Source organism: Apaloderma vittatum, unplaced genomic scaffold (genome assembly GCF_000703405.1).
Source record: "Apaloderma vittatum isolate BGI_N311 unplaced genomic scaffold, ASM70340v1 scaffold30075, whole genome shotgun sequence".
In the NCBI taxonomy this organism is placed as follows: domain Eukaryota; kingdom Metazoa; phylum Chordata; class Aves; order Trogoniformes; family Trogonidae; genus Apaloderma; species Apaloderma vittatum.
The window spans coordinates 435-19,918 of record NW_009719313.1 but is presented as its reverse complement, the minus strand read 5'-3'; the positions used below and the strand labels follow the sequence as shown (position 1 = coordinate 19,918).

At 37.0% G+C, this 19,484-nt stretch overlaps 2 protein-coding genes across 2 annotated transcripts in view; one reads left to right on the top strand and one right to left on the bottom strand.

Annotated features, from left to right (window-relative positions):
• Positions 1–6,209, top strand: part of LOC104274849 (neurabin-1-like) — a 42,141-nt gene extending 35,932 nt beyond the window's left edge. The window contains exons 17-18 of the mRNA XM_009870598.1: positions 3,173–3,361; positions 4,666–6,209. Coding sequence (XP_009868900.1) covers positions 3,173–3,361; positions 4,666–4,833 — 357 coding nt within the window. The 3' untranslated portion in view covers positions 4,834–6,209. The remainder of the gene's footprint in view (positions 1–3,172; positions 3,362–4,665) is intronic.
• A 3,113-nt stretch (positions 6,210–9,322) lies between these two features.
• LOC104274848 ([Pyruvate dehydrogenase (acetyl-transferring)] kinase isozyme 1, mitochondrial) lies at positions 9,323–17,933 on the bottom strand. The gene is made up of 10 exons (XM_009870597.1): positions 17,794–17,933; positions 16,265–16,336; positions 15,476–15,660; positions 15,104–15,193; positions 14,728–14,805; positions 12,631–12,707; positions 11,876–11,974; positions 10,862–10,972; positions 9,588–9,701; positions 9,323–9,463 (listed from the first exon to the last, which is right to left on the bottom strand). Exons 1-10 carry the CDS (start codon positions 17,901–17,903, stop codon positions 9,323–9,325), a joined length of 1,077 nt encoding a protein of 358 aa, XP_009868899.1. The 5' UTR covers positions 17,904–17,933.
• Between the last annotated feature and the right edge of the window lie 1,551 nt (positions 17,934–19,484).

Genomic DNA, 19,484 nt, shown 5'->3' with positions numbered 1-19,484 from the left:
AGCAGGAATCACAGTAGCTAGTGTGACCATGCCTACATTCAGAGGAACGGGCTACTGTGTGCTGCCCCACAGATCCTGGAACTGGTAGTAGGCCGGGGAAATCTAGATGGGAGCAGCACTGAAGAGTCGGCTTCTGCTGGGCAGGGGCTCGTGGGCGGGTTGGAGCAGTGGCAGCGTGCTGAGAAGTGGGTTGTTAGCAGATTCTGTTGAATGGTGTAATGGCATCGGTGTTTTCTTGGGGTTGATATTTTTGTCTTTACGGCCTTCAGCATTTCTGTACCTGCTTTCTGAAGCATCTGTGGATTTATGCAGGAGCATGTGGTTTTCTCATGCTTCTGTATGTTACAGGTAGTTTTAGTTCTGCTTTCTGAATTTGCAGCTGATCTTTTGTGTGTGGTGGCTGTTTTGGGGACTGTAACTCTGATGTAACTAGCAGCTTGGGACAGTCCTTCTGCCTCTGGAGGGACAGTAAACAACTGGAAAAAAATTATGTAGAGGTATGATTTAATGACCAACGAAAATTACTCTAGAATGTGTTCTTCACTCTTCTACACTTTTCGCTTTTGTATTCTGAAAAAATAGTTACAGATTGCTTTTTCCTTGTGCAGTAGTGAAAAGATCAAATTACATAGGATTAAATACCTTCCTGTTCACTTCTGTGAGGAGATGATGTCTAAGTGTGTTAACACAAAATAAGCTTTAGGTACAACTTCTTCTGGTTTGAGAGATGTCTTCAGCAATATGAAGTAGGTTGAGTTTGTCAGCATCAGCAGCAGCTGATGGAGCTCAAGACCTAGACTGGAATGAGTAGCTTAGCCTGGAGGACTCCTCCATGGTACAGTCTGATAGCTGCTCTAATCTATGCTGCTTGGAGGAACTGGTGCACAGAGCTTCCCAGAATCTATCGAGGGACTGCATTCCCCTGGCAAAATTAATTAATCTGGGCCTCTCTTTAACAGGAGGACACCTTCTGCCAGTACTTTTACTCTGAAATTACTTCAGTGAATCTGTTACATGGCTAGCACAGATTAAATAAAACTAGTGAGTGAGTTCAACAGGAATAAAGCATTTTACACATTTATCAGTGTAAAGGAGATGGATGGATGGATAGATAGATAGATACGCACACACATCCCCCTCAAGGTTAAAAGTAGATATATGTATATATATAAAAAAATATACATATGTGGCAATATATATTTTGGTATTTCTTGCTGCTGATAGAGCACATATGACTCTGAGATACATACACAAAGGGGAAGCTGGTTTTTTTTATTATTCATGAAGACTTGCTATTATGAGACAAAGTAAAGTTATCAATATATATTTTGTATTACAATGACAGGTGGAGGAGTACTGTTATCTAAAATGATTTAAAGTAACATTTTGAAATTCCTTTAGTAATTTATGCGATAAACTTTCTTTCTTTGTATGAAGCATCTCAAGCTTGATGGCTTGGATAGAAACTTTGCTGTGCCCCAGTTGTCTTGATACAGATGCTGTATAGAGCACTTAAATCAAAACCTCTTCTAGAGCCCTTTGCTGTTTTCTGAAAATTGCTAGTTGGTTTCTTCATGTTAGGAAGGTGGATGTGTTCACACTTGTTACATCAGCATAATCCTTTTCATTTGTATTAGAAGTCCAATTTTGAAGGAAATCTCCAGATTGTCCCCACTTGCCTTACTTCAGTTTTTGGAAAGCAAACCAGATATGCTCCAATAGTGTTCCTAGTGCATTCTAGCTCCTAGTGGCCATTGAGTCTGACTGGCCAGGGGGCTGTTTGGAAATGCTCGTAGTACGGATTTCAGGACCGCAGCACAAACTATTCTGCTCTAGAAACTTGTTCCGGTTTATCTGCACTACCTCCTTATGTAACCACTGTCCTTTGTTTCACAGATCAGGAAAAGCAAAGAATTTCTACTTACATGTAGAATATAACGGAAATCTAAAATGTATTTGCTTCACCTCAGATACGTGTTCCATGTTGTGCTCTCAGGATCATGTGACCAACCTACACCTTGCTATCTTCCACTTGCAACTGCCAGAATCACTTTGTTACGTTCAATCAACTCTCCCAGTTTTTGTTGAAGGAGTTGGATTTTGCGAGACCCCTCGTGTTGGGAGGTGCAGTTGTTCAGGAAACTTAACAGGGTCGCATCTCAAATCTGTCACTAGGAAGACGGTTATATCCATGGTTTCTGTTTACAATTGTTAAGACTTCCTGGAAAACATGAACATACTTTCTGCTGTTCAGAAAATACCTTTGCTAAGCAGTGGAAGCTGCCTAGTGGAGCAGCCTACAAGTCTAATGCAGTCTGTACTCAATCATGAGCTAGTGAGAGATCATTCTGGATAGTTAATAAAACTTCAGGTAACTCTGATGTTCCTGATTCAAGTATGACACGAGATTTTCTTCTGTACAGACACTGAGCTCTGTTTTATGTAGCTTTTCTTTTGTGATGAAGGAATAGAGTGCTTTGGGATGAACAGCAGTGCCTTTTTCCCCCTCAGAAGCCAACTGAAATTGAAGCAGGGAGCTTCAAAAGCTCTGAGAGCTGGCAAAGTGTTTTTTCACTGGAAGGCTACAAGCTCTTATGTTTCTGAAATGGTCTTATAGCTGGCAGATCCTTTACAATGTTGATGTGATGGCATTAGATGACAGAATAAACAGCCCTCTCCAAGAAATGCATGAAATTTAGTGAAACTACCTGGAACAGTCATCAGATTTACTTAATTCTAGAATTGCTTTTGTTCTGGATTTCCTTCACCGGACAATAATCAGTAACACAGTTGAAGTGCCACTCAATTCTTGATCTGTGTAAGGCAGTACCTAACACTGGCATTGAGCTACCTTAACCAACTCATTGAGGAAGCTTGTTCTTTGTTAGGATGTATCAAATTTACATGAATGCTTTACTATATAATTTATCTTAGAGAAAAGCATTTATGATCTCTGTTTCTGGCTTAGTTTGTGTTGACTGTTGTAGTGTCTTTTTCTTCATAGCAAACTCCTAGGCAAACTGAGTGTTAACTGTGATCTCGAGAACTGAAGTCTTTTTGGAGCTAGAGTACGTTTAAAAATGCATTTTGTTAATGAAACTCAATTGGCAACTGTAATTCAACCTATAGTCAAGTAAAACGTTGCTTACAGTGACTTTTCTCAATTGGTCAGGCATTAGATGATGATTTTACAACAACAGGAAAGCAAAATCAGTGGCACAGTAGACCTATTTCTGAATGGACCACCCAGCAAGTATGCCACTGGCTAATGGGAATGAACATGGAGCAGTACATTACAGAGTTCACAGCTATGAATATAGATGGACAGCAGTTAATGCAGCTCGACAGCGACAAGTTAAAGGTATGTGAATATCCCACGACAGATTTGTAACTGTATGAATTTCACTGCTTATTCAGACATATTTTTAACCTACAAAGTCTATTTCCCTGTTTTCATGGCTTTTTAAGGGATAGAGTTTTACTTTTGAAATGCTTGGACACCATACAGTTAGATGAGGATTTACTAATCTAAGTTGGTTTTAATCAGTAAATACCAAGTATTTCTCCTTTGTTTGCATCTTGAGGAAATCAGTGTAATTCGCCAAGGTGGCTTGATACATCTGTCATCAATATGAGCATAGGTCATATCAAAACAAGATCCAGCCAATTCAAATACAGAGAATTGCAGGATCCAGTTTTAGAAATCCGTTTCTTCCACATCTCTTCTTCACGTGGGAAAGCTAAAAATCCTACCTGGTAGCCTTGTAAATGTGTTTGGCTTTTACTCCTACTATTTATCTCTTACAGTGCCAGTAAACTTTCAGGGTTTTTTTTTTGTCATTAAATTCTAAGACTGTATTTTGGACAGGCAAAGTTTGGGACTAAAATGAGGTTAATTGGTCTATTCTGGCATAAGGCAAATTATTGCTAATGATGAATAGTAGGATTTGAGTGGTTTAGGGGAGGGGTAAAAAGTCTAACTTCAGCCTCAAAAAAATACACCTTGATTTTAGGATAGGTGTACAACACCAGCTGTCCTGTATGTTGTTAAATAAATATTTCCTTGGACACAGAGGAAATAGCTGTTACTGGTCTGTCATTACTGCCTGGATTTGTGAGACTTTGGATGTTGATGCTTGAAGCCTAGTTTACACCTAAGGCCATCCCGAGCTCCAGGGAGTGTGAGCCAGTGCTGGCTATAACTTGGGATCGGGTACTGCCACCTGCTGATCAAAAATCGAAGTGTACTGTTTAATTAATAGGCTTTTTACTAATGCACTCTACTCGTTAATTTTTAATATTAAGGATTTTAGTTACTGAATATAAATTCCTTCTGTGTAAAAAGAAAAATATTTTGAGACTACTATTTCATATGCTGTTTGCTGGAAATTCTCGGGTGTCTGTCTTTGTAAAAGGCAATAAGAAGCAATTATTTCACAACAAAACAAGTGTGTAGGCCCTTGTTTCCTTACTGACCTTGTTACTCAGATGATCGTTTACAATGCTTTTGAGGATTTAGGCCCTTATTTCTTAAAAAAAAACACACCACCCTACCTTGCATCAAAGTGAATAACACTTTCTTAAACTGTTGTTGCACAAGCACTTTTGACAGTGCTGTTGGAAAAAATAATGATGGAATATTTATCTCCTTTTTTCCCCCCAAAGGCCTTGGGAGTTTCCAGTCAAAATGACCGATCAACAATAAAGAAAAAAATTAAGGATATTAGAAAAACACAAGAAAAACTGGAAAAACAGAAAGAAAAGGTTCAAAAGAAGGAGAGAGAAGTTCGCAAGACGGGCAGAGTGGTAGCCACTCTTGAATCCAGCTGCTGAAGTGACCCTGTTTTATTTTAGTGTAGACTTGCTTCATCTTGAGGAAGTTCAGCAGATCTGTATATAGTTGTACAATTGAGGGAGGAGGGAAAGTGCAACAGTTTAACATGGTAGGTGTTTTTTTTACGTTTTAATTATTGTCCCTCCCCATTAAAACCCAATAAAATGAAATGTTTTCAATATTTTTATTCCTAGTTGACTCTGCCTGTACTAATAGACAATAATTTAACTTTCTGCCTTAATTAATATTTGTGCTTCTAGACCTCATATGCCCTTTTCATTGAAATTGATGTTTGTGAAAAGTTGAATACTGGATTAAAAATCATTCCAATATTAGCCAACTAGCATTTGGTAGAGTTGAATCTGATAAGAGGGACAATAGAAAAATCCTGCCAACAAATTCAGTCTGTGACAGTCTGTTTATCTGTTGCCACTAAAGATGTATAGTAAAAATTAAGAAAACGGTAATGTCAAATTAATTTAAAAAGAAAGCATGTATTTCAAATTTATGGATTATTTTGTTTAAATTCTTGTATTTCTGGGATTTTCGTTCAAAGTTCACTGTCGTAGCACATTGGTTTTGAATTCTACGTGTTGCAGTTTACTGAGACAAATAACAAATATTAAGTAGTTTTCACAAACTACATATACTAAGCGTAATATTAAGTTTTCTGTACACTACCCATATGGTGTTGGGCCAAGGTTTAAACCTATAAATAAGATCTTTTTTAACCTATTTTTCCTAAATAATACATAGTTTTTATAGATTTATGCTATGAAGATCAATTTGCAATACATGTATTTCTCTTTTCTACCTGCTACAAGATTTTTGCGGACCAAATTTATATATTTGCTAATTTTAAACTATACTGGTTTTCAAACTTAAAATACTGAGGGACGAATTGTAGGGATTTTTTAGGGAAAATTATCACTGAAGCACTGGGTTTCTGCATTGTATTTAAATGTTCGATTGTAGACTATAGATTATTTCTGTTTAAAGGAGGATTTGATTCTCAGATTAGTTTAGAACATGAATTAGTTTTGTATATTTACATACTATTTTCTAGAGATACAACAGCACTTCCTTTAATTAGATTATTCCAGAAACATAACCTAGTTTAAATATCAGTTCCACCATAGAATAGACTAGTCCAAAATTTACATAAATCGTTTATGTGGACCAAGTTCTCCTTTAAATCTATGGACTGTTTTTCATTTTAATTAAATGAATGAACTTCACTGTTGGTGTTTCACAGTTATTTTTTGTATAAATGTCTTACAAATTTCAGCAAAAGGACCGTGTGGAAATGCTTCTGCACACTGCATTTCCAAAATAAAGTTTGAAAAATCTTGGTAATAATTACTTTAAAAAAGAGGTTCATTTCTCAGTTTTGTGCAGTAAGAAATGCTTCTGTGGTCAAGATTTAACTTATTTACTTTCTTTCCAGTAGCTTTGTGTTTGTACTGCCAACTTACAGACCTTGAGCCAGAGAAGAATGCTGTCCAACTGATAAAGAGAAGGGAATTAGAAGCGTGGAATGATCAAATGCTTAGAAGTGCACACATAAACCCACCTTCGATTAATTCAGTCCAGGAAGTATTTTTTTTCTCCTCAGTTAAGTGCTTCCAGTTAGAACAGAGAGTACTGATAGAACCATGTGCTAACTGTTTCCTTTATGCCTACGGAACTTAATCTTGCACCATCTGAAGAGTTTGTTTCTCAGGAAGAAGATGAGTGGAAATAATGGTTTCAAAGATGTGCCTGTGTGCAGAGCTGTTGTAGTTACATGGGGAGGCCATGGCAGGGATGAGAAACTCACCTGGGCATAAGAACATTGGTTATCACAGACCACAGCGCGTAACATCTGTCACACGCTAAACAAGAAGGCTGCCTCCACGGAACTAGCTTTGTAGCAAGCCACACAATCACCCAACTTCAAACTTTAATTCTTAAAATAGTTTTAATGAATAAATGTAGTGATTCTTTCAAAAAATTAACAGAATCCAAGATTCATTTTACAGTGCAAGACTGAGCTCATTTGTGTACAAAACTATTAATCTCAGCATTTTGATCACTAAGCTACTAATTTTCTACAGTGATTCACTTCAACTTAACCAGTGTGCTAGCAGTGTCTTCAGTACAGTAATGATGAACATCTTAAACACAAAAGTTATCTGCTGAACTTCTATTTCTATTAAAAGTAATCAAACTTGTAAGTAGAGTTAAACACTGTAAAACAAAATATTTTTCATAACAGTCTTTTGGGCTGGTGGGTGAGGAGATAGCTACAAATAAAATTACAAGACATGTTGTTCTTATAATCAGAATTCAATTGGTAGCTAGCCGAGAGCATGAAAGGTTTTATTTCAATAATACCATATGAAATACTTCAGTAGACTTTCTAAAAAACCAAGTTAGCTTTTCTTCGGAAATATCTCTTGTAATTCTCAGGTATTGATAAAAGCGATTCAAATAAGTTAGTTAACATTTAAAACAGCATAAAGCTAGAATGTACAGCCTCAGAGTTTTTAAAATCCCTTGCTCTAACTTTTCTACAGGCCCCATTTTGCAGCATGTGGAATTTCTCACATCCTCTTGCAGGGTTGAAGAAGAGAAGAGCTATAGATTCTCCTCACTTGTAGCCATACAGAGTGAAAGGTATGCCAGTTGCCACCTCACATCCTTTTAAAGAATAAAAATGGGAGCCTCTCAAAGTGCCCACAAGCTTGAGTGGAGCAGGTAACTACTGTTCTGGTGGCAATTAATCTAGAATAAGCCTCCCTCAGAGTGTCAGTTTAGCTGTGCACATAGCCCACTCTGTAATCACTCCTGTTAAAGTGACCTACATTAAGGCTTGACCAGGGTATAAAACCATTTTACTCTTTTGCAGAACTAGGCTAGGGAGGTAGCGGGTGATAATCCTTTATCTGGCTCAGCTACAAGAATACATGACTTCAGTTTCTAACAAAACCAGCTATTCCTTCGCCTGTGGTATCTCACCTTCAGCTCTGTGCAACGTTAGTAAGCTAGCAAAATTGGGGATTGTTTGTTTCCAAGAGGGATTATGCATGGCTGCTGCAAAACAGGAAACATGATTGAATTACATGCAATGAATTAACTGAGAAAAGGATTAGTTCTCAGCATCTTTAGTTGTGTCACTCCTGAATTGTTCAGGAATGACAAGGATTGAGGTGCAACAGAGATGTGTACGATTTGAACAAAGCTAGCATAATAGGAATTAAAAGAAGCTAAATCCTTTATTAAAAGGAGGACTTTGTACCTGAAATGTAATACTCATTCCCCCCTCGATCCTCCCCAGTGTGTTTTGACAGTTTGCCTTTGACTGATAAACACATTCTGCTTACCTTACTTATGTTACGGTGTGACTTCAACTTAACTTACTATATAAACGAGGCTAGAAGCACATCACAAATACAAAGGTATTTTCTAAAATTGTTAATTCCACTTTTCCTTAAATACTCCTGAGAAGGTAGTCTCTATTGTCAAAGTAACAGAGATGCCCTATTAAGGGCAAATTTAAAAAAAATCTGTTTATTAAAATAGTTTGCATTTACAGCTGTAACCTGATATATCCAAGTCTGAGATCTTACTAGGGCTAGAACATCGAGACTGTGTTTTGGTATTACCTAAAGAAATAAGCAAGTGCAAGACATCATAGCTTTACTGTAAGCAAGCCAACACACTATTTGCTAATTCACAATGATCTCTGCATGATAAGCTTTTCACATGTATTAAATATTCACATTACAACCAAAGAAATATGACTGATGCCACATACCTGAGATATATTATACCAGTGGTAGCAGCTAGAACTGTTTTGTTTTTTTTTAAATCCCTACAGACCTAAGTGTGATTTCTATGGCTGCAAAAAAACTTGAAGTAGGCAAGGTGTGTAGGCAACACATCTATAACTTTGCAAAATTAGGCCTCAGCATGCTTAAGATAAAAGAATACAAAGTGCCACACAGGTGCAAAGGTATAGCAGTGAGCTCCTCAATCTTTCTTACATGTTTTTCACTAATCTGCAATATTGTACAATGGAAAAAAGTGCTCTAGTGAGCTTTTTCAATAGTTCTTCTATTTTAAAAACAAATTTTAATTACATGAATTAATACATTTCTCACCACATGTGATGTAGATTGCATTGGCCCCTATAAAACCCCAAACTACTGCTTCCTTGACTTAAGTACTGAAAGTAGTTATAAATAGAAAATGGAACAAATTAAGTATGACCTTCTCACTTAAAATTTTAAGGTACATACAGGTTTCAAGGTTTTCCTGGGTTTGCTGTTGGGTTTTTTTTTTTAATTCCGGGGGAAAAAAAAAAAGTAATTACATGAAACCTTCTTTTTCTCCACTTACAGTTACTTTCACATATCAGCTGTGGCTCAGCATCTTGGTGTAAATCCAGTCTTTTAAATTCCCTTTACAGACATACCTACTTCTTACGAACTGTTGAGGAAAAAGCTATATACTGCGAAAAGTGGTCATGTCCTTTGGCTCACTGCTTGGCACGCACCAGTCGTCTGCTTCGTGGTTTGCTTTATAATGTTTCCAGGCTGCTTTGTTATATACAGGGAGTCTTTCGATTGATTCTGTCGATAAGGCCTGTAAGTACAAAAGACTGTAGCTGACAATTCTTTTTAACGGAAGTTATAGTAACAGAGCAAGGAGCGCTGTTAGCAGTTAAGAGTTGGTGATAAATTTTAAATGGTAAAGTGTTACATCGTACCTTTATGTAAATAACTGCATCCGTCCCATAGCCTTCCAAGGAATACAGTTTCAGGTCTCCTTGGAAGTACTGTGCGTACAGACGCGATATGGGTAAGCCATAACCAAATCCAGCCTGATCCAGGAAAAAAGGTGTATTTTCATTAATTGCAACCATCAGGGGTGTTTTCTGTTTTAACTTAATAGGTGAACAGACAAACTAAGCATAATGCTTGACAGTAAAAGAAGACGTCTAGATGTTACCTGTTGTGCTCCCCAGAACTATTACACAGCCCAGAAACGGAAGAATGCGTGGATGATTGTGGTTATGAGAAAACTGCTATTCCTCTGTCAGACAGGGCTGCTAGGTAACACTTCTTGTATTACAGTAGCTTTCTCAAGAAGATGTGACATAATTAGAGAAAACTGTACCGAGTCTGTTATGCCTCATGAAACCACTAATCTTAGGAACTCTGAGTACTTAAGTCAGCTATGTTTCATCATCAGTATATATTAAAAATGTCCAAGAACCAATGCCAATGAATTTGTAGCTTATACTAGAATTCTGTTGGAGCCCTATCTGCAGCAGCAGGACACAGCCCTGAAGTGTTAAGTATCATTTATTTTTTTATCTACTAAATGTTAGAGGTAATCTTTCAATGAACATACACAACGCTTAATGTGTTTAATGCGTTGCACATTCATCTAGACGCAGAATACCATATACATATTGAAAGCACATTCTGAACGTCGCAGTGTGAGAGAACAAATTCAAGCTGTTCTGAGCTGCTTCTTGAGAGCTACGCATTTCTTAAGCAACTATTAAGTTCACATAAGGCCAAAGTAGGTTCTTCATAGGCCCTGTCACATCTGCATACCTTCAGCCTTGCTGGGGCATGGTACCACTGACTGCACAGTGCAAATGGAACTATGGACCTGATCTGAAATTATTGCTGTAATTATTTTTCCTTTCATTCAGTGGCCACAAGAAGAATTCAGAGTCCTGTCCTTACTGCAGTACATGCAGCGTAGCTAAGTGTTCTGCTTGAGGTACCTGATCTTTGTATTTGGTAGAGGAAAAACAGAATATTGAACAAGTTTAAACAGTTTTTAGTGCTGTAGGATTTTACGCAATTTTCTAGTTATTTTCAGAAAAATACTTGAATTAAGGTGTAACGTTCAAATGATAATACTCCTTGTGCCCATAAAATCAGTACTTTGTAGCTTTGGCTTAATGGTTTCTTTTGTGACAATTAAACATATCCAGAGATGACAAAATATGAAAGATTTGCTTACCAGAGGTGTCGCTCGTGATGTCTCAACACGTGGACGAGGTGCTGTTGAATACATGTAGTTGAATAGTCTGTCAATTTTCCGCATAGGAACACCTCCACCACGATCACTCATCTGAAACAAGCAGCATTTCAGGTAAAACACATATGTGTGTATATACATATACACATATATATGTGTGTGTATATATATAGTGGTCCATATTAATTAAATTAGGAGTTTTCTTAAATTCTTGTCTCTCAGCTACAGAAATGAGCAGAGAGGTGAATACTTCCCTTTCATCCCATATCCAAACCATTCAAATAAAATACTACCATAAGAAGCATTCATAATACCTTGGAAGCAAGAAAATTCTACCAAAATTGTGCATTGTTTTTTATCTTGTTTGTAACCTGATTTTTTCTGAAGTATTAAGTATCTATACGTTTCAGCAAATGCCCGATTCTGTGTGTCTATTTGTATCTTTATTCCTCAGGAAGTCTACCAGTTAAATACAATCTATTAAAATCTGTTACTCTGTTAAAACCTGTTACTGAAGGAGTAAGTCAGAGGAGTTGGTTTACTACAGTTTAGTTAGACCTATGAAAAAAACAGTGCTTGCAGTTGGGTCTTTGAAACCCAACATGGCTGTTGTACAGAAAAAGCAGAATTTACGCTGCAAACTGTATTTCAGGGAGGTTTGATTTGCATGGAATATACAATGTTTATCTCCTTTTTCAGTTGTTTCGCACCTGAATTGCTCTGTCATTGTCTCATACAAAATGCTGATACAATTGTATAAAGATGCTACTTCATTTTTAGTCATGATTGCATATAAGCCAGACAAGACATGAACATGACTCCTCAACCTCTTTATGAATTTACTGCTGATGCAGTATGTGAAATTCCGTAATGGTCTTGTTACATACATAGTACGTTATCACATACAGTCTAGTGTTGGGACCAGATCAGCAACTAAAGTTAGTAATACACTGCCTATGAATCCATATAACCTTCAAAATAATAAAAAGTGAGTACCTTCACAGTTAAATCCTCATTTCCCAATGTGACGTGTACATGAATTGGAGGATAAATGCACCGGTCAGCACTATGTTCCATGGTGGCTCTCATTGCATTCTGCAATTTTCAAGTACAACTAAAATACCGTTCTTACAACCTTGTATATTATCTTAAGACATCAATTCAGGAAAATTATTTTTATAACATATTTCAGAATCAGGACAATTATATATGGTATTAGAATTGGGGGGGTTTTATTACTTCTAGTTTATTCAGTTTCAGTATTTATATAGTTTATTAGAACACACGGACTTTTTTTAGAAGACACCTCTGAATATTTTAATGTACAGTTTTATATGTAGAATTGTTTACAATGCATAGTGCATGCAGTGTGACACAAAGTCTAGGACTTAACTGCTTAAGAAAAGCTGTATAGGACCTGTTATGCATCTGAAGATGTCCCAAAAATTGTCTTTTATTCTCACTTGCTTTATTTTATTTTATTTTATTTTACATTTCAAGATTTTTTGACAAAGCTATCTAGTCAGAAGATGTCAGATGTATTCAGTGACTAGGCAAAGGAGAGACATCTTCCAAAGCTGTTACTGTTTGTCTAAAATAGTACAATTTAGATATCTTCCTGCAGTAAAACAGGGAGAGGTTTGCACTTCCAAAACATGCTGCTATCTAGAATTGGTTCAAAAAGTCAAACAAATAAGAGTCTCACTAAACAAAAACGTATAAAAGAATTGTGTAATGGTAAGTGCACAGACCTTGAAAAGTTCAAAAACCATGTGATAGAGATGTGAGGGCACATAGACCACTTGCATGGGCTGTCCTGGCGATTTAGCTGGAGAAGAAAAGAGTCTAAATAATTAAATAGCAAACATAGTATCCTTTTATTCGTTCCCACAGTAATTCAAAGTGTGTATTTGTATTGGTGAGAGAATTTACAAGGGAAGGAAAACTTGAACAGAAAACTCTTGAAAAGTTGTATGTGAATCAAAAGTTATACTGAAGATTTGCCCATGTGCTTGTTGCTTTAGAAATTAATCTTAAAACCCACTGTGGCATCACTGATTAGGGCATATAATAGTTGCTTTCTAGTACCTGTGCCGAGGTTATCATGAAGATAGAGTCAGATTCTTCAGGTGGTGGGAGAACGGGAAGCAGTTTAAGATGAAATAAGAGAGCTTCAGACTGGATACAGAGAAAAACTTTTCACCACAACGGTTTAGCACTGGAATGGGTTGCCTAGAGGTGTTACACAGTCACCACCCTTGGAGGACTTGCAAGACCAAAAAGGAACCTGGTCTGACCTTGTAGCTGTCCCGGCTTCAAGCAGGAGGTCAGGCTAGAAACCTCCTGATGTCCCTCCCAACGCAAATTAACTTACAATCCTATAATGCACCAAAGAGTAACTACAGTGTAGCCTATTCTTGGATTCATTCAGATACTTGGATTCATTCAGATACTAGCCAATTTCTAACAAGAAACCTTAACAAATTATATAGACAATTCCATCTGTAAAACTGGTACAGTTTTGAAACTTCTTTTAAAGATTAAATTCTAGAAAATACATCATGGAAACACGTCCATTATATCAAAGATCAAGGAAAGGGTATTGAGAAAATTCTGCTGGCTCTTAAGGTTCTTTCAGTTCAACAAATTCATAATTTCTCAACAGCCTTTGTTAGTGACCAGTGCTGTCTAAACATAAATGCTGAAGACTATCAGTGTTAAAAGATCTAGAACAAATTATGTCCCTGGAAGGTGAGGGGAAATTACACTTCAAAATACATCAGGTTCCTGTCCTTAAGTTAACTGCTTCCCCCCGTGCCTCCACCCCCTGATCCCATATCTAAGGTTTAAATATTGGTCTCCACTCTTGGCTGTGGGCAAGGAATGTGCATTTGCCCTGGATGGGGTTTAACTCACCTTCACAATCCATTGAGCAGGTCACTCATTTTATAAAAACTGAATTACTTGCTCTGGGTTCTGGAGCACATATAGCATTAAATGACCCCTCTGTGCAAGGAATGAGCTAGCGTGACTGATCGTTTCCTACAAATGGTTTTAGCATCATACTCCAAAAACCAAGAGAGGAAAACCCTTAACCTAGATACAAAATGATAGCTTTTGTACAGTAGGAAAAAAAAGATCTGGAATGAGTAGCCACGGCCACACTTCCTTTTCCTTTAGCTTCATGGGCCAAGTTACTGTGGTTGCACTTTGGCTTTTGCAATTACTTGTAGAAACAATTTTGTTTGCTTGTTCTGTAGCTCTGTCCGAACTTGGCATTCAGTAACTTGAAAAGTATTCCAGTAAGTAGGGTCAGACAGGCTCTTTGGCATTCAGAAGGACTGTAAGGACAACAGCAACACGGCTGTAAACTGTTTTTTCAAGTCACGACCAATAGGTTCAGATAATTTTTACCACAACTTCGGTGTACAGTATCTAATTAGAACTAAAATAACATGCTAGCTGAAGAAGCAGGAGAAATTAGAATGGAATGTTTATTATAAATCTTAAAAATGTCACAAGAAGTGCAGAGAGGGTGAGATGCAAGGGAGTGTAGAGTGAAGACATGTAAGAAACCCTAGGGAGGGAAGGAGGCTGCTAAAATCTGTTATATCTGTACAATCAAAACCTATTCTACTGAATTCAGTTTCCCAGTGAAAGGGAGGAATAGGGAAAGCTTTCTGCCAGGTTAAAAAAAAACAAAAACGACCCAAAACCCCCACAAACCCCAAGCTATTTATGACAGTAGATATAGAGCATACATTAACTATATGAAAAGTTCAACACCGGCTACTGTAGAAGAAGCCATTACTATGTTCATGAGAATCCCTCATCCCATATCCACTCACCATTCCGCTCTTCAAGGATGAATTCTGGAGAGCTCATGTAATATAAATCACAAAGTCTCTTAGCGCTTTCATAGCCATCTATAATAAAAACACATAAAAGTTACATTTCTCCCTTCACTTTTTTTTTCCTTTACAGTTTGCTAAAAAGAAAAACAAAAATGTAGAATGCTGTGCACTGTCAGCAAGATTTCGTATTTTCTCACAAAAACAAGGTTTATAGGGAAGAGTGACAAAACTGTATTATATTTTAATTTAAACTTCTGCTCCAGGTAGGAAAGAACTAAACAGTACATGAATATCAAGATGTGTACTGGCTCTCATACAGTCATTTATGTAAGTTTTCAGGATTCTTGTTCTGATGATCTGCTGAATTTACCTCTAATAACTTCAACAACATTGCAGTTAGGGTCAATGCTTCCAATGTGTTTTGGATGAGCTGGATTAATTTTCCCACCGAAAAGTAAAGCTGCAAAAAAAAAAATTTATTTTAATATTCAATTGTAATTTTAGTTTTAGTTTGTGTCTTAAGCTTTGCTAAATATAAATTTATAGGCAATATACAGTTCCAATCTTCACCATACTTGAAAGTATACTATTAATAAATATTTTAAGAATTGTCTTAAGAATGAGTTTATAAACAGAAAGGCAAATAGTGGACTCCTAAGAAGTATTTAAGTGCATATTAAGCACATAAGAGAAATACACCGATATAGGCCTCATTTCCCATTGTTTCAACAATGGCACTTACAGTGTTGATTAAGGAGCATTCTAATTGAAATGCGACTCATGTAGAAACGGTCTAAAAAATACTGCACATTCTGTGAGGTCACTGGATCAATGCCAAAGCTTTCCTTGTACTCTATTACTCCTTGAGCCATAGTAGGGATTACATCGTTGTGTCGATTCCGGATTTTTATCACAGTATCTGTAAAACTAAAATTAATGCATTGTTAGTGTTGCACTTTTTAGTGAATTCAATACTGTGGCAAACAGCCTACAAAAGAAGACGACTGCTACGTACACAAGTATCACAGATCTGCCTTTGGCACTAAGAAGACAGGCCAGTCTTTACTGTGTATTTCAAGTGACCAGCATTGAAACAAGCAACAATCAACCATTATTGCTTACTTATAAATTTTTTATTTATTTATTATCTTGAGTATTGTGAAGAAGACGACTGCCAACAACTTTCACACAGGGCAGTTATGGTCAGCCAATGGCGACCAAAACTACTCTACAAGTGAAAAGTTCCATGCATCAGTTCAGTTCCAACATTACCAGTAAGGAATTGGTAAACATTTTGTCAAGTTTCATAAGTTCATAACTTCTTCAGTGTAATAAAAAAAAGTCCTAACCAGCATGATATGGCATAGAAGTTCTTTGTTTCATGTTTTAATGTACCCTCTTTATACAGACAGGGGGTGACGTTACTGCAATTCTTAAGTAAAGATTTGAGATAGCTGAATTTTGTCTTAAGCTATCATCTTCTTGCCAGTCCTCCTACATAATGTTAATGGATGTGACAGCAAATCCTTACCTGTGAATAGCCCCTGAATCTTCTGAGCTTTTGTCCTTAAAGTCAAGGATCTCCTGAAGACTTTGGACATACCTTTAAATGAAAGAAACATTGCAAAGACCAATTCTAATGTGCCTCCCCAGATCCCTTTGGTTAGCAATTTATGTCTTTCAAGGTTCCTTGTTTCCATTGTATTTGATGTATCCCACTGATCCTCTGAATTTTCTTAGATCCCTTTGAATCTGTTCATATTTTCTTCCAGAGTTTCCAGAGCAATGAATTCCACAATTTAATTAGAATGCATAAAAGATCTTCCTTGTGTTTTAAACCCAGTAGGTGATCACTTATTTGCAGCCCCAGTGAGTTCCTGTTATTAGAAAATCTTCCCAGCTTGTTCACAATTTACGTACTTCTGCCATCTCTTTCTTTAGATGTGTATTTTCCAAGCTGAAGAATTCTATTTGGTTTCTCCTCACGAAGAAATTGTTTCAGCCCTCTGATTATCCCTCTCAGTCTTTTCTGTTCAGGATGAAGTGACTAAAACTGCATGCAATTCAGAGGAATAATGAGCTAACACAGTGGTACAATTATATTCCTCCCCATTTATTACTTAGTTCCTAACACTATTTGCCTTCTTGCCCATCAACTGACACATTCAGAAAAACATCCCCAGCAGCATGAGAATTTCTCTTTCCATTCTAAGCAAGCAGGCACAGATGGAGAGGAGGGTCCTCTCTGTGCTCTACTTTGCATTTGTCCAAGTGCAATTCATTTCCCATTTGATCAATATCGTTTAGTTTCATGAGAATTTGAGCATTCATGTTTCATTAAGAGCCTTCATCTTCATTGACAGGTCTTTTTATATCCAGTCATCTAATCAATCCCATTTATTCACTGGCAGATTTTCTGTTCTCTTAACTTCAAAAGCCTTTCCAGATAGCCATGTGCCTTTAGCAGGTGCCAAGCAATCTCCTTGTTTTGCCTTCATCTTACAAAAGTTAATGCTTATGTGTAAGTTCTTTACTTGAAAGCAAATTTTACTTTTCAAAAGATGTCTTTTTTATTTTAATAGTCTCATATTCTTTCTGTTGTTTTACATATTTTAGTTTTGGAAGCTTGCTATTGCGCTTTCTTTGTATTTTCTACACTTTAAATCCACAGTAACCTGTCTTTTAAATGGTTTCTACTATCTTTAGCAAACATTTTGTGCATTAGCTTTCTTCTGTTGGTTTCTTCAACTAGCTTCTTCATTTTAGGTAAGTCCCCTATTAAGCACTGTTCTGGTGGATTTTTGGTTTTTTGAATTCTCGTACATGACTATCTGCAATACCTAATGATTTTCAGTTCCCTTGTGGGTTCTCTAATTGCTCTTAAAGGACTTTTTTCCAGGTCTGTAAATTTAGTTTCTGATTTATGTCACATTGGAATATTTACTAAGCCTAAATAAGTGATGTTGATGTAACGAACACGTGAAGTGTTCTTTCTGTAGAAGAGAATGAGTTCCTCCGACTTCTGTCACCCTTAAAGATATGAAATTACACTGTTCTTACCAGCTCTGCACCAGCTGAACTGAAGGTGTTCTTAGAAGGTTGTCTGGTAGCAGGCTTATTTCCTTCATTATATTTGCCAATCTCACAGGCAACTCTTGTCGCAGAAACATAAATGAAGTCTTTTCACACGCATTTTCAGACCCTAAGACCAAAGTATATGACAACATCAGAATAAAGTCAGTACTTAGAGCAGAGAACTACACAAACTCTTACTTTCTTGTGTAAGAGGTCTGTGGTTTGGTTTTTAGGTTGACTCAGCCAATCTGATAAGCCAATGTTTCTTTGATGGCAGCAGCCCGTTATATTTCAAAATATAAACTCATATTGAAACCCACCAGCCCTGTCGCGGTAGCAAGAGTCTTCAGTACAGAAAGTCACTAGTGCAACAGTTGCAGATCCATGCTATTAAACTTTAAATAGCATTTCTGTCCATGAAAATATCTCAGGCTTGGTGTTTCACAACAGGGAACTCCTAAAAATTAACTCTAGTGTTTCTACTCAGTTGACTCCTTACATTTGGTAAGATGGAGCTGGGGAAGAAGATTAAAGGAAGGGACATGGAAAAAAGAAGAAGCTGGGAGTGTCTTAAACAGAAAAAACCTTCACCAAATTGAAATGGAGTAGTTTAATGCATCCCAACTTAGACACATCATAAACTGATGAGAGGATGTCAGTTAACATAATAAAAAAGTTAAGAGCTTGTGAGAAATTCCTCCCCAGTGACACCAATATTATGCATTGTCTACCTCTGCCCAGAAACTTTTCACTCTTCTCCCTAGTCAGATTGCATTTCAGGCATGACTATTACTGGACTTTCCCTTTTCTCAAGTAAAAATTCCATGAACAAGTCAGAATGAAGGTATTAGAATGTAAAGATAATCTCCAAATGCCTCCTATACTCAGGAAATGACATTCCACAAGTTAGTTTTATATCTGGAAGCTGTATCTTTGCAATCCTGGGTCAAACATGGAAGACAGCTCAAGGTAAGCAAGACTTCAGTGAACAGGCCAATGACTTTGTTCCCCCACGCAGCTGGGGTCTGTCTAGGTAAAGACTGGATAAGACTCCTACAGAAGATACTGTGTGCTTATAACCCAATATATGACAGATGCATATGATCCAGACCTAAATTTGCTTCCAGAAGATTTCATTTGCTAGATCAAAACCCGGAGGAACTAGAAGCAGACTTCTTTTAAGTTAGCATTACCAGATTTTATGATTTCTGCTCTGACTGCTCTCGCTCCAGCAAAAGCAGCCAAAAAATCCCTAATGAAAACACCATCAGGTTGTAATGGCTACAGAATGTCTTATGGACAAATACTGTCTCAGTGTTATGCTGGTTTTTTGCCCTTGTTATAAGTTTTAACTATCTGTTACTAAATCCTTAAGCAAAAGAGAGGAAAAAATAAAATATGCTTTCAAGATTTACATTTTTACCTTTAGGTACCCAGCAGAAAAGTAGCCTAACTTTTGCCATGAGGAAATACTGTGCCTTGGAAATAAATGTAAAATTTAAGGAAGCGTTGTTTTATTTATATTTTAGTGGTAAAATAATACAGGTCAAAGCGAACTCTGAACTGCAAGAGTCTTTGCTTAGAAGTAGCAACAGAATATACAGAGGGGTTCCTGTTCAAATTGGGAGTTTAAAATACTGGATACGTTTCACTGCAAGGTATGAAACAGTGAAGAG

Excerpts from the sequence above, each read along its gene's own strand:
- LOC104274848 (XM_009870597.1), bottom strand. The coding sequence starts at position 17,903 with ATGTTTCTGCGACAAGAGTTGCCTGTGAGATTGGCAAATATAATGAAG. Across the intron at positions 16,337-17,793 it reads GTTCAGCTGGTGCAGAGCTG|GTATGTCCAAAGTCTTCAGG; the intron begins GTAAGAACAGTG and ends TTTCATTTAAAG. Across the intron at positions 10,973-11,875 it reads ATGAGGATTTAACTGTGAAG|ATGAGTGATCGTGGTGGAGG; the intron begins GTACTCACTTTT and ends TGCTTGTTTCAG.